Source organism: Anas acuta, chromosome 11 (genome assembly GCF_963932015.1).
Source record: "Anas acuta chromosome 11, bAnaAcu1.1, whole genome shotgun sequence".
Classification (NCBI taxonomy): domain Eukaryota; kingdom Metazoa; phylum Chordata; class Aves; order Anseriformes; family Anatidae; genus Anas; species Anas acuta.
Window position 1 is genome coordinate 18,606,695 of NC_088989.1, and position 15,707 is coordinate 18,622,401.

Below are 15,707 nucleotides of genomic sequence, written 5' to 3' on the forward strand. Positions count from 1 at the left end.
TTGGATTCTACTGATTAATTATTGATTTTAGTAAGCTTTGCTAATCCTTTGAATGTCACTGCACAAAACTATTTCTAAGGTATAACTCTACTACAAGGTGCAGAGGAAAAATCAATCCATTCCAGTACTCTTATAGATAAAATTGACTTCTTAGCAGTCAGAAGGGCAGAACAGACATCCTAGCTGCATACGAACAGGAATGCTGGAACAAGATTTCAGGAATGGATAACAAAGGGTTAATTTGTTTTCATAAGCCTCAAGAATAGCTGGAAAAATCAGTTACAGTTGTTTATTAACAGCAGCTTAATTTAACTCTCAGATCTTAGTAAGAACAGATGTGTATTATTAAAGAGATCTACACAGAACATATTACTTTTTCAGAATGCTTATCAACTTCTAGTACTTTTGTAATTTTATCTAAAGCTAGCATGTAACACTGTTGTGTTTAAATATCAAGTGCCCAATGTATGGTTAAGGTGCATACTGAAAGCTGTAGCTTAAATGTAGTGGGCAGGACATTGGGATGGAAATCGGAACATCTCATCACGGTGGTCAGGTACTTCACCTCACCTTTCTCCCTCCTCTGTCAGGTATCATCTCAGCATGAAGCACTTCTGCTTGTACTGTGTTCCTGGGACTTTGACTATAATCACTGAAGTGAGCCAGATATTTTGTGTATCTGTCCAAACATCTTTTCTTTAAAACAATAAGAGACTAATCATATTATACTCTATTGTAGAGGGTCAGCCTGATATTTACATAGAAATCCGTTGGGGGTTGAAGATATTTTATTTATTTATTTAATTTAGTATCATATGGTGATTTTAAGCATTTTATGGACTATTTAAGAACTGTAGAAAAATCTTTATGCAATGATGAAAAGCTTCCAGAAAAGGCTCTTAATATGCAGTCACCAAATCTTTTAAATTGTCGAGCAATACATTTGATCTTGAAAATTAGTTTCACAAGCCTGTCTGTGTTTAATTCCCCCAAACCTGTACTTTGCAGGTTATCAGCGAGGAGGCTGAGTCACAGAGTTGAAGTAGATCTCATTGAAAATGGGGAGAAAAAAGCCTATTTCCTGCTAGACTTTCTCTGTCTCAATTACTGAAGCTTATCGAGGTGTTTAACAGCCATTCCTCCCACTCTCCACCTGGCATATAATCAAGCTGATATTCTACATTTTTTTCCTGCTCTAAAATAAACTAAGCTATTACTTCTGCACTTAATCTAATGTGCACCTTCATAGAAAATTAGCCTTTTTGCATGATTCTCAACATACAAAAATTTCAACATCCTCCATCCATTTACATATTGAAAAGGATATCTCAGACTTTTATTTTGGTTCAGCTAAATAATTAGCTGATGTTTTCTCCTTACTAATATTTCAACTGCTTTTTTATTATTATTATTTTTTATTTCCCCTATCTTGTAAAACCACACTCCCGTCCTACCCTACCACCTCCCCTTTGCTTATTTCTTGAATAATGCAGGCACTCATAGAACACCACACCTTTTCTGGGAATAGCCTTATACCTCTCCAGGTGTCATCATGTACTACCTGTTTTTATGCAGTATTGTTACTTATATATTACTACATTTTGTATTTCATTTCTCCTTTAAAAATCACACAAATGAGAAGGAAAAGAATACACGAAGAGGTCAAATTCAGTGGTTGGACTGAAAATATACATTGTGCAGGATGGCTGATGGGACAAGTAACAATTGAATTATACTGAGAATATCACGGAGGAGTTGTGGTGAGCAGCTACAGTCAACTCAAATTTCAGTCAACTATTTTACTGCCAGAAAGGTAGCAAAGGGATACAAACAGAAACAGTTAATTAAATCTTATGTCTTTAAGCCAAGATCATGCAATTATTACACTCTTCTAAGAAGAAACATGGAGAAGAAATGAAAGCTAGAATACAGGTACTGTTTCTATGCAGATTTGGGGATTTTGCTACTTGAAGAGTCTTCTTACTGATCTAAAAGGTATCTGCAGAGTCCCTTTGCTGTCCCTACTTGAATCCTGTATTCTGTTGCTCTGTGTTCATTAAATGTTCAGGGCCCAAAATAAAGATAATAGAAACATCATCTAGAAATATACATTTTATTAAGCCTTAAGACATCCTAGTCCTACAAACATTGATATGATAGATTATACCACACTTACACATTATTATCTGTAACTGTTTAGTCACACTACTAAATATTAAAACTGCATGTAAAACAAATTGCATTTTCTACTGAAAACATATGGAAAAAGACAGTGAATTAAAAAGGACCGTCATGCTGACAATTTCAAAGCTCACTGTGTACATGTTCATTACACTTCACAATGTAAAATTTTCAAAGCAATTTATCAATGTAATAGATTTAACATAAATACCTAGGCTTGATAGTTACATGGCATTCAACTAAAGGAAACCAATGCAAGTTTAATATAGTACAACAGTATTATAAAGCAGAATGTATTGTAAGATCTTGCACAATGTGACTAAAGCCAATAAATTATCCTAATGAGAAAGCCAAGGGGAAAAAAAAAAAAAGTCAAGATAATTACCTACCTAACTATTCTTTGTAATCATTTCAGTATATCATCTAGAATCATATTGCTTTTCTGCATCACGCTTGTCTTTGCGCAGTCAGATCCATTGCTTACTGAATTTCAGGGCATTTCAAGATATCTTTAGATTTCAAGATATCCTTCAAGATGTCTTTTTACATTTGTATAACAAGTTATATAGCTACTGAAAACCTATCCACCAAGGCAATAACTTTTGCAGATGAGCAACAGTGTAAAATTCTAGGGCATCACTGATAATGTGTATTCCACTCCAGTATGAAAAGAGCCAGTTATTCCCAAAGCAGTCTCTAAGGCCAAGAGTTGCATTGTACACACTCAGCTCCTGGAGCCAGCTCAGCTAAACCCAAATTTTCCAAGTCCTATGTATAATATATGTGGCTTCAGACTTCTGTGGCCTGCCAACCTCAGCTGTTTAACACAGGCTGGGGAGGGATGCGGTGGAGAAAACAAACAAAACCCCCACAAGATATACTTATTTGCTTCCCTTCACAATCTTAATTCTTTTCTTTATGCCTCAGAGGCAAGACAACTGGCAAAAAGATCCGCCTAGAAGAATTAAAAATTTCAATAAGATTGACAATGGTGCATGTTTTACAGGACGTAAGGGAGAAAGAAAAAGATGAACCTAGCACAGGATAGACATACTCTACAAGTTAACATCCATGTCACTCTGATTTATTAGCTCTGACTCATGCTGAATTCAACAGACCGATCTGTTTCTGCACACATCTGTTAGAAATGCAAACATAAAAGTTAATTTCTAAATCAGTTGCTCCTGTACCGATAGCATACCAGAGATAAAGATCTTCTTTCTATGTGAGAAACCATTTCCATGAATGGTCATAGGACAGAGACTTCTAGTGACAAAGAAATAAATGCCAAAATTCATCATCCATCTGATCTCAAAACAATCCTCATGCAGAAAGTTTTAGTTGTTGTTGTTAGTGTTTTTTTTTTTTTTTTAAAAAAAGTATCTCAGATTTTATCTACAGTGATCTTTTAATCTTAAGTGCCAATGCTTGTGAGAGTCTACTCTAGTAGACTACTGCTAGGCTCTAAATAGCAAGAGCACTACTATTCTAAACAATACTCTTGCTTATTAACTGCAGCCATACCACATGAATTTATTTAAGAGCTTATGTTATCTAACTAATGCTGAGACAGTGCCTTTTATCTCTGGATCCCCACCTTCTTGCAGCCCCCTGCATAGTTTATTTCAAGAATTCAGATGAACTATCTGGCAGAAGACACTGATTCTATTTTATTTGCCCCCTCCCCCCCCCCTTTTTTTTTTTTGAGTAGAAATGATGATTTCTTCTCTTCAGAATTTAAACACTATCCCCCTAATTAGCCTAATTTTAGACCATCGCAGAAGTCTGGAACTTTGCCTTGGAATAACTCAAATGCATAATGAATAACACAATTACTTCTCTGAGCAGTCCCAAAAGAGACGATTATACCACTGCCCTAAGACTCATGCTGCAATATTGCCAACAGGTTTCTGTACGGAACATGTGATGTTGATTTTCATCATCATAACCCTGAAGCCTGTATAAAGGAGAAATATGCTGTATGCAGCACTGGCATTTTCTATAGATGCATCCAGTCCAAGCAGGTTGAAATGTGATCCAAATTACAGTTCTGTAAAATCACATGCCACTGGACTTATTTTCAGTGGGCAATACCTGGTCAGAATTACTCCTTCCATAGCTTACAAGCATATCGGCCACACTACTGGGAGTCATAAGCAAGGAATAAGACACAGGCATCTTACTGTAGTCTTAACTCTAGCAGATCACAATTTTGTCCAGTTCAGTTGCTGTATATTAAGAACATGCTACCAACGTCTCCTGCACAGCCTTTCATTCAGGTCAATACCATACTGATTTTTACTTCTGCTGTAAGAAAAAAGCATTTCAGAGCATTTTGATCACTTCCTACAAAGTTCTGTTTTTCTGATAGGAAACAAACTATTCTGAAGTTCACCTGTTTCTGGTGATAGTCTGCATACCTGTGGGCAAGAAATGCATTTTTAAATCTGCAGGTGAAGGCTCTGTTTAGTTTGTTTGCTGTTTTTTATTTATTTATTTACTTTAAGAAATAAAATGCAGTAAAATGTCATTAGACAAAAAGTCCTGACAATCCCCAAACCTATCCATAGAGTATTGCACACTGCCAACATTTTGGACTTTATCATCATTGGTCAATAGCCACACTTCTTGTGCATCAAGGCATCTACTTAACTGAAACGGTCCATTGCACGCGGGACTCTTTCAGATTCAAGTACTGAAATTTCATAATTTCAGCAAAATTTTACAGTTCTACAAGTTTGACTCAGAACAGACACATTTACAGAGGTAGTATAAAAAGATGCCCTTGAAATAAATGTGAAAATATTAAACAAACACATTTAAAAGTGTCTGATAATTACACTAAATTACCTGAATCTTCCAAGTGCACAATGAGTATTGTAACAATTAGTCAATGAAGGTTCTCTGTCAGATAAAGAAGCAAAGACTAAGAAAGCCAGAACAAGCACGTGGACTTCTCACCAATACAGATGTCACCCCCCAAAAATGACTGCTGGCTTGCTCCTTTGCTAATACAAAAGTGTATTTAGTATGCAGTTTTGATTGACAACTACAAACCATATTTTGCAGTTTCCAAAATATGATATGTCTTTATTAAGCCATAACGTAGATAAGACAATTCAGGAATGTCATGTTATCCATCACTGTACTTATCCAATATAGCATGCCTTCTGTATCTTGAATAAAGGAACTTCTAAGTAGAATCAACAATAGAACTTTGAAATCTGTTTCCATTTTGTTTCTAATGTTTTGCTTTGAAATAAACTATTTTCTTAGACAAACAAAGGCAACATGACTGAAATGCAATTTACACATACCTGATGCTTCTTGAACTTTCACCTTCAGACCTGTAAAGTAACACACAAATAGTTAGGACGTGATCACTGTTGGCATTTATAAGCCAGCTAGTCTAGAAAGTGATAGACCTTCCTACGCATTCTTTCCCTTTATATTTCCTCTAGTTTTTCCAAGGCTAGTTGTACTTTCCCTGATAATTAGACATTTTAAAAAAGAAAGCAATTCAATGTAGATTTAGAATAAATCTATTAGAAGTTAAGAAACAACAGCTGAAGCCAATAACTGGAATATGAAAATATATGCTATCACCCTCTGAGACCTCAATAAAGAACTTCAGCAAACACAGAGTAATACAGATTTATGTGTCAGATTTGGAACAGTGAAAAGCACCAGCCTCTGATATTCTAGAAGCCAATTAGCGCCTTTAAAAAAAAAAAAAAAAGAAAAAAAGAAAAAAAGAAAAAAAGAAAAAAAAAAAAAAGAAAAGCCTTTCTTCACTCTATTTTCAGTTGGCCAATAAGTTTAGGAATCTAATCCCCAGACTTATCAAGCACTACCCAGAAAGTGCTAAGGTTTGTGAGTACCAGTACTGTACAATATTTTAAAACCACCACACTTGTCTGTTTCTCATAGCTGTTTAAAAATAAGGGTTAAAAATCTTGAGGTTACAGAAGCTCTTAAAGGCCATATTTTTCTCAAGGTGAGGTACTTTTATCAGTCCAACTGAAGCAAAACCTTTTCAGCCCGTCCTCCCTGCTCCTAACCCCCAAGCATTTTTTTAATAAGGAAATTGAATTTAATGTTATTCATACTTGCAAATTTTCTTTCTCTGAAGATGAATCGAAATGTAATGACTCCCAGCATATAATGAACACACAAAATCCAAATTAAAATGTACAACCATTTGTCCATATCTGTTCCTTCCTCACTACAAAACAATTCAGCCACATTGCTACAGAAACCCTAACTGCATCAATAGGCTCAGTAAGGTAAGGCTGAGAAACAGGAATCAAACAAATTAAAGCATGGGATTCCAGAGCAAAATAAAGCCTCAAAATACCCTTTTCATTTCAAAATCTGCAGAGGAACCCAAATAAAATGAGGATCAATATTAATTTGCAAAATTCATTAAACATTTCCTTTGATCCAGGTTTGCCAAAAATGCAGCTGGAACAGTGCCTGCAAAAAATCAGCTATCATATCTCAACTTCGTGTGCATTAGTACAGCATGGTATAAGACATGAGAGTTCTTCAATAATCAGTGAGAGAAATAAGAAATGAACCAATTCTGATTATTGAAAATATATTTGTCTCTGCATCCTCATCAGCTCCTGATCAAAGACCAATATTAAGTTAATTAGTGATCACTTGTGCGTGCTGGGGAGCATGTTAAATCCATATTAAAGGCTGCCCTCAAATCATTGAGATTATCGGTTGATCTGGCACTGCAAAAATGCAGGCAAGTCTGCCACTTCGTGTTCCCTCAACTTGCCCCAGTGTATTTATGGCACTGCACACTGCTGCGTGCCAGGAAACATCTCCAGCATCAGACAGAGCAGAGATGCACCAGCATAAGGCAGCAGCAGCAGGAGCGTAGCTATGCTGGGCATCAGCCAGAGTCTCTGCTGCAGCCGTAGCAGCCAGGCAAGCCAACACCTCAGTTGGAGCCAAGCCGGGTACCCAACGCAGCATACAATTCCTCCAGCTATTCAGGCTGGGGGGTTCCATACATGCTGTTTGCCTCATTCAGACTACCTTTCAATCTGTTTTAAAAACAGAAGTAAAAAAAAAAAAATCCTTTCCTATTTTTAGGATGGCTGTTATGGTCTCACATGACAAAAACATCTGGGTTTTAGTTAATTAAAAACCTTGTAGTTACACTGAAGAAAATTATATCAAGTAAACTGTTTGCAAACTGTAGCAATTCAGTAACAAGCTAGGAAACACTGCCTCCCTGAAAATCAAAGATGAGTATTTCTTCAGCAACATACACAGTGCTAAATACTTCTCATCTTCCATATTTTGAAAACAAGTACAAAATAAACCGATTTCTTCTTAGAATTACTTCATCTACAATGACTAGTGTATTATGCTAGTGCTGGTAGGAAAAAGTTATGGCAAGTAAAAGTTTCATAAGATTAATTCCAGGAAATAAGCACTACTAAAAACTAATTTTCAAGATCTATTGTAGAAGTAAGTGCCAAAAATAGATGCCTTCCCCTCCTCCTTTCACTACTTGTTATAACATTACCTTAATTTTCTTCAAGACTAAAGAAATCTGGATAGTTTTAAAAACACAGTCTGAGATGAAAGGGGGAAATAAAAACAAAAACCGTCTCTTGCCCCTGAAGATGCTCTGGGGTGGTAGTAGGGCTGTTCAGTGGACTGAGTGCATGTGACCAGCTATGCCTACAAGTGCAATTATCAGTCCATGATACTGACAGCCATCATGAAAGACTTTAGAAGAGAAGAGCATTCAGTATCATGGAAAACTGCTGCTCAGAGCAGAATGAACCACCTGCTCCCTGAACAGAAAGCCACAGCAAGTAGTTGCCTGACACACACTATTGTTAATACCCAGGAGATGTAAGAGCTCAAAATTTGTTCTTGAGCTTAGTTGTTTTCCAAAGAAACTTTTCTGAAATTGTTACCATCGCCTTTTTACTTGTGGCCTTTCACCTTATCACTTAGGCTATTATCTCTGCCTTTCACTTAAGGATAAAAATGAGTTTTCATTTAACACATCTCTTGCCATCACCAAAATACACTGCAGCATTTTGTATACTCAGTGCAGTATCTACCCATACAAGGAACGCTCTTGACCTTTTCAAGAGCTCTGAGGATTTGGGTGTTACCGGTATTAATTACCACATAGCATTACCTGTTATTGCAAGATTTATTTTAATAGAGGCTAGAACCTCTCTCTGGTTGAGTTATTAGGTTTAGAGATGCATATGTATCCTGGTAGACCAAAGGTAACTTCAAAGTAGCTTTTTTCTATATCCTTGAAAGTTACATGAACACAAGGAGAAGAGAAATGAACTCACCTATGCATCCCCATGAGTAATGAGAAAATTAATGAATAAAATGTTTAACTGACACCTTCCCACACTCAGTTTTCAGCAAATTACATCTTGCAGAACATGCATTTTACAGTTATAAAAGCCTCTGTATGTAATTGCTTGTACCATCAAGTTTTCAAATACAGCTGAGACAACAGGATTTAACGCCTTAATTTTCTGTTTCTCCTCTTGACTAGAATAACAATCTTCTAAGCCATCTAAACAGAGAAAATACTTTGGAGTGCTCACAGGATTCCAGAGTCACTAGAAGCAGCAGCCAACCACCCAAGACGACCTTTTCATCATCGCACTATTCCTCGCACTAAAACTCAAAAAGAATTTTGATGAAGGCATTTTAGTCAAAGAGAAGTCACAAGGTAAAGGCTACAAGGGTTTTTGTGTTTGGGCAGCTACAAGGGTTTTGTCCAGCTGCACAAAGGCTAGAATCAATTGCTCTCACAAGAGAATCTCTCCAGCTCAGTACAGCTAAACATTGGGATAGATGTACTATCATACCTTTTTTTTTTTTTTTTTTTCTTTTTTAGGTTTGCCAATGGGTGAAAAAGCTGCTAATTTTCATAATTGCTAAGTTTGCATATTTGAGGTTAAGATTTACTCAAATAAATTCCAAGGGGTCACTCAGATCACCAATTTTACTCAATGGAACTTGTGATTGGTTTGCTATACTGCTGAGAAACTACTTATAGTTTGAAATAAAGCATTAGATTTTCCTTAAGCATGTTATAAAATCCAGGGGTTTGGTTTGGTACTTAATGTTTCTGCTTACACTAAGTATGTGCTACACTCTGGATTATTTTCTCCTTTGGACCCACAGAAAAACAAGGATATTGTCACTGCTGAAAGCAGGAGAAAGTGATAACATTTCTGGCAGTCTATTGAATTATTTCTTTTAAGGCAGACCTTACAGGAAGAAAAGATATCCGTCTTCTATGCTATAATACTTTATTTTAAAGAGAACATAACCCATTTACATTTGAGTTATATCAATGATGTAATAAATGTCATGCCACTTTCTCCCAAAATAATTCTTTGCTCATCCCTGGCTGGTTTCCAATATTTCATCACCTTTTGGACCAGAACTAAATATTAACCTGCATGCACCCTATATAGAAGTACGAGTTTGTCTCCTTCCTGACCCAAGGAACAATGTTCCCAGTACAAAATACAGGAAAACACAGTCTTTAAGATTGTTACAGTCAACAGAAGCAGAAATGACTCTGCTAATAACAGTATTTACTGTAATTCCATTTCAAGTAGAGGCCAGAAGGAACAGATACTATCATACAAAACCATAAACCAAAGACAAAGAAAAAGCAAACAAAAAAACAGCGCTCAAGATTTACAAGAGATAGCCAACAAAAGTGATTATGAAGTCCTGAATAATTTTTGTGTAAGTTTAAATTGTTTGCCATCAACCTCTGTCAGTCCACATCCTTGAAAACTGAAAATTTCAAAAGCCATCTCACTTCATGTTACAAAAATGATTTCTCCTTTGTTTTGCATGCCCAAGAGACACTCACCACCTTCCTATGAATACACCAAGCAGGAAGATGACAATGACAAGACTTTTGTGTGGTTCCACAGCCCTACAACCACGAATGCAATAACAAGCTCAGTCCTATCTCCTGACCCATTTAGAGATGCCATTCCCATCAGAATACAAAGAATGGGGTAAAGCTTAAGATTTTTAACAGTGTCTAAAACTCCCAGGTTAAATAATCATACATTCTCTGAAATTCATCTTGCAAGCCTCAAGAACCACTTTTATTTCTTACAAATTTCAGGAGACCAACTACAAATGGGAATATACAGTAATCACATATTGAAGGGCATTTTGATTTCATTTGTTACAAAAGGAAAACATTGAACCAAACCTTTACAGAGCAATACTAGATCAATGTATTTGATTAAGCCGTGCTTTGAGCACAGAATTTTTCTCAGGAAAGAAAACTACACCCATTACAGATCACCCTTTGTAGCATCTTATGTCTTTTAGCATTTGTAACATGGATAAGATTACTCACAAGGAAGGAGACTTCAGGGAGACTTCATTTATGGCTATATAAACAATACTATTTATATCATGAGAAGGCTTCAGTATAGAGTTTCCATAGATATATGTTCTAAGCAATAATTCAAAACCAGGGAGGATCAAGTCTTAAAACAGAGTGGCCTTGCTTGCTGCACATAGTCATCAGGTACTTAAAACCTCCCCGAGCCCTCCAAACAAGCACATATGCTGTTTTTCCCTTTGCTAAGTAGGTCTAGGTCAGCATCAGTGCATTGCCAGCAGCGTGCAAAACAGTATGTCCAATAACACAAACATGTGGAAAGGAGATTTAAAAAGAAGAAAAAAAAAAAAAAAAAAAAAAAAAGAAAAGAGCTAGCTTGCAGGATCAGGGTTAAAAAAAATCTACTGTACTGAAGATTCTTAATACAACTGGTAAAATTTTAAGTATAGTGAGACCCATCCAGCAAGTGGTATTTTAACAAGTTAAGTTTGAGGATGAGAAAAGTATTAGTTTCACCACTACCTATAACCCTTTCATCAGGATTGTTACTATGTATAACTGAATGAAGGAATAAGCAGTCACTGCAAAGACACGCTTTTGGGCCTGCCCATCACAAAAGTAATAGAAAATCAGTTAGAGGAGTATGATTACTGCATTTCATTTTAATCCTGAGATAAAGAACTACCTCATGCAGTAGGAAAACTACTTTCATGCATTATTTCGTAACAGTAATGTCCTAATAGTTGCTTTGTTCTTTTCTAAACAATATGAGAGGGTCTAATGGCCACCTCAAATGCAGTGCTTTCACTCAGTTCAGCATTCTACTGCACAGCATCTCTAAAAACTTTCTATGCAACAGAAAATTTATTTCAGAAGGCTAAATCTAACCAGTCACATATGATGCACACAGGCCAAAGTGTATACGGCAGAATTATCACAGAATCATAAAATGGGTTGGGTTGGAAGGGATCCAGTTCCAGCCCCCTGCCATGGGCAGGGATGCCACACACTAGATCAGGCTGCCCAAGGCCCCATCCAGGCTGGCCTTGAGTACTTGCAGGGATGGGGCATCCTCAGCTTCTCTGGGCAACCTGTTCCAGTTCCTCACCACCACCCTCTGAATGAAGAATTTCCTCCTATCAGCTAATTTAAATCTACCCTCTTTTAGTTTAAAACTGTTCCTTGTCCTGTAACTATCTGCCTGTGTAAACATTTGCTCTTCATCTTTTTACAAGTACCCTTTAGGTACTGAAAAGCTGCAATGAGGTCTCCCAGAGCCTTCTCTTCTCCAGGCTGAAGATCTCCATCTCTTTCTTTGTAGAAGAGGTGTTCTAGCCCTGTGATTGTCTTTGTGGCCCTCCTCTGGACCCGCTCTAACAGATGAACATCCTTCTTGTGCTGGAAGCCCCAGCCCTGGATCCAGGATTCCAGGTGGGGCCTTGCAAGGGCAGAGCAGAGGGGGACAATCACCTCCCTCCACCTGCTCCCACTCCTCTGGTGATGCAGCCCAGGGTGCAGTTGCCCTTCTGGGCTGCAGGTGCACATGGCTCATGTTGAGCCTTTCACCCATAAGAACCCCCACGTCCTTCTCTGCACAGCTGCTCCCAGTGAGTTCATCTCCCGGCCTGGTCTCATGTCCAGGATTGCCCTGACCCAAATACAGCACCTTGCACTTGGACTTGTTGACCCTCATTAGGTTTACGAGGGCCCATTTCCCAAACTTGTCCAGGTCTCTTTGGATGACATCCCTTCCTTCTGCTGTACTGACTGCACCACTCAACTTGGTGTCATCTGCAAACTTGCTGTGGGTGCACTCAATCCCACTGCCTATGTCAATGATAAACATATTAAACAGCAATAATGTAATCTTTATTATCAGACTGCTTCTAACACTCTGAGCTAGATGCATCACCTTGCAATACTCCCCTTAAATTGTGGAGTCACAAGCATTCCTTCTGCACATTATGATTAGGAACAGGTGAAATGCTGCTGGTAACAAGTAATCTTCGGGAAGACCTCTGAAGATCTTTGGGAAGATCTCTGAAGTCAGAAAAAAGATAAACTCAAAGATGTCAAAAAAAAAAAAAAAAAAAAGGAAAAAGAAAAAAGAAAAAGAAAAAAAATGTATAAACAGCTTTGCAAACTTCATGCCAGTCATAAGGTCTTTTTTCCTTCACTATTCAGAGGTATGCGTATTCAATCAAGTCGTTGGCATACTGAAAACAGGAAAAGCATACAAAAGCTTTTCCTTGAAAATACAAGAGATAAGTTCCATATCACTGTTGTGATGTTTTTGTATTTAAATGGTAAAAAGTGTTCCAATACCAGCACTAGAACAAGTACTTATCTAATAGAATAGAAAGATGTGAAGTTTGATTTTAGCCAACATGAAACATTCGATCCAGGGATACTCAGCAAATCTGAGGACCAGCATGTAACAAACAGCATTCAGACTTGGCACCATGTTTTTGCCTTCTGTCATTACTTCACTTTCCAACTAATGACTAAACATACTGCCAGAGGAATCTCTTAACACAAAAAGACAGTAGTTCTTACAGCATCTCTGCATTCATCTCTTCTGCCCTAAAGCCTATAGGAATTGAACAGAAGAGATGGATAGCAGCAATTAGCAACATCCAAAAGCTGGCACTAAAAATGGAACTGCAATAGCATCATGAGTAGCAATGGTACAAAACCACTGAACACATTAGCAGGACTCCAGTGGCTTCTGGTGAAGTCTTCACACCACTTTCTCAGACTAGTCTCACGCGATCAGAAAGTTAGCACGTTGCTGTCACTGGCTATTACAATAACTCCTTGAAGCATGTAGAGAGCTTAAAGGTAGGGGAGGTGGAAACTTGTCCCCTTGCAAAGAGAATCATGTCCATTGGGGAGTTCAGATAGGGAGCTACATAATGATCCAGCAATTCTTGTACAGTCCAACTTCTACCTGTCTGGTACCCTGTGAGAAAGGGAGGTATTTTAGGTGCACATCCTGTTCACAAGGGGTTCTCAGCTCCCAGACACCTCATGCTCTCTGGAAGTTCCAGGGAGGTTGTGTACTAAGCAGCCTGGATCACTGCTGACTAACAAAGAAACTATCACCTGCACCAGAATGGATGGGGGTCTGTAATTAAGAGGCTCCCATATCTCAGACTGCCAGGTCAGTTTGAAAGATAACACAGGGTCAGAATTTGAGATTCTTAGTTTTTTTCAGTTATTGGAGGGTTGAAAGCTCTAACACCTCACCTCATGCATTTTAGATAGTCTCTACAATTACTATCTGAAATCCTTTAGACTAATACTGCTACCCATTAACAAGCATGTCTGATACATCCTTTTAAGTAAAAACAAAATGGACGATGGAGTAGAAGTGCACTGTAGTAAAATGCAAGTCATTCACATATTAGATAGGTTTGAAATCTGTCTCCCTCCACTTTTTGATAGCAAGATCCCATAGTTTACAAAACAGGAAACACTCTCTGGTACACTGCACTAGGACTGTTCTCCCATGTGCCTGGTGACAGGACGAGGGGGAATGGGCTAAAGTTACGCCAGGGGAGTTTTAGGTTAGATGTTAGGAAGAATTTCTTTACTGAAAGGGTTGTTAGGTACTGGAACGGGCTGCCCAGGGAGGTGGTGGAGTCACCATCCCTGGAAGTCTTCAAAAGACGTTTAGATGTAGAGCTTAGGGATATGGTTTAGTGGGGACTGTTAGTGTTAGGTCAGAGGTTGGACTCGATGATCTTGAGGTCTCTTCCAACCTAGAAAATTCTGTGATTCTGTGATTCTGTGACTAGCAGTTGCTTAGGTCCACATCAAGTTCTTCCACTTAAGTTAAAAATTGTGTTTGCTTGTGGATTTCAAATGCAGTAAGTTAAACAACAGCATCACAAAAAACAAAACAAAACAAAAACAGAAGGATATATCATAGCTAGGTTCTGTAAAAGTTTTAAGAAAACCTTTGTCTGAAAGCCAGAGGATGCTTTTATGTAAAAGACAACTGTTTTCTAGAGGCATACTTAACCCTGAAGGACATAAAAAAGTTTCATTGTATATAATCAAAAATAAAAATGAATGTCCTTTTCACACATTCTGCAACTCTATATAAGCACTATAAATATAAGAGTAGTTATTTTTCTATTCTTGCTCTTGATCAGAATTCAATATATGGTAGAAATAATTTTCTAAAATGATCTTTACAATTTTCAGTATTAGAAATCCTTATTTTGTATTGCATCATGTATATTACAGTAAGTAAACAATTTCTAGTAAGGATCATTTCCCTTCCTTGCCTCAGATACAAATCTTAATCTCTTCTGTGCTAGCAGTGGTAGGTGGTTAACACAGAACTGTACCTCTGACTACTAAAGATCAGTTTTACCAGACTACTTAGAGCTAGATAGCTAGTGCCTCTAGAGAAAAATGAGATAGCAGTAAAATGTGACATCCCCATGTTACCTGAGAGAACTGTATCTCAGAATTTTATAGAAGCATTTATATATGCACCTTCAGTACTGTCTATATTTTACTAATGACATTTTTACTATATTGTACAGCTTTGTTTCCTTTGGATCTAGCAAGCAAGCAGCTCTTTTCAAATACTATGCATCAGCTTACCCTATGTTACTGCAGTGCTCCTAACTTGTCAGAGCAGACACAGCATCACTAAGCCAAACCCATCACAAGAAGCATAGGCTTTAAGAAATTCCCCATGAGTTATAATGGTACCAGTTTCATGCTAAGGCCTCATGATTCTTGGTCACTTAAGACACTGGATAAAGTTTTTCTTTGATTGTACTCAATGTTTTTAAATACTGGTTTGGTGTTATGTGCGTATTGAGTATTTTGTTTCATTATTAATAATGCTTCATACGCTTAGCTCACTGTGCCCTATGCCACTGATCATATATGCTTGCTGTGTATATCTTCAAAAGAAAGCACCTTGGACACGTTAAGTACACTCTGAAAAGTCCCCCATATGCCCTAGCAACACGGAAAACATTTTGAAGTACTGTTCATTTAATAGTCTTTTGCCTATGAAGGAGCAAGCAAAACTCTGTCATTTGGCACGTGCAAGAGCTGCCTATATAAACCACAAAAGCACTTCTACAAACACATTGTGATTGCAGAA

General features: G+C 37.5%; 1 protein-coding gene across 12 annotated transcripts in view; it reads right to left on the minus strand.

The window, feature by feature from the left end:
* The window catches only part of IQSEC1 (IQ motif and Sec7 domain ArfGEF 1), a 341,882-nt gene that overhangs the window by 267,304 nt on the left and 58,871 nt on the right, over positions 1 to 15,707 (minus strand). For 9 of the 12 annotated variants that reach the window (XM_068694437.1, XM_068694434.1, XM_068694441.1 and 6 more), the window contains exon 2: positions 5,499 to 5,528. The exons of the other annotated variants lie outside the window; for them this stretch is intronic. In XM_068694437.1, the coding sequence (XP_068550538.1) occupies positions 5,499 to 5,528 (30 nt within the window). The remainder of the gene's footprint in view (positions 1 to 5,498; positions 5,529 to 15,707) is intronic. 12 annotated transcript variants of the gene reach the window in all.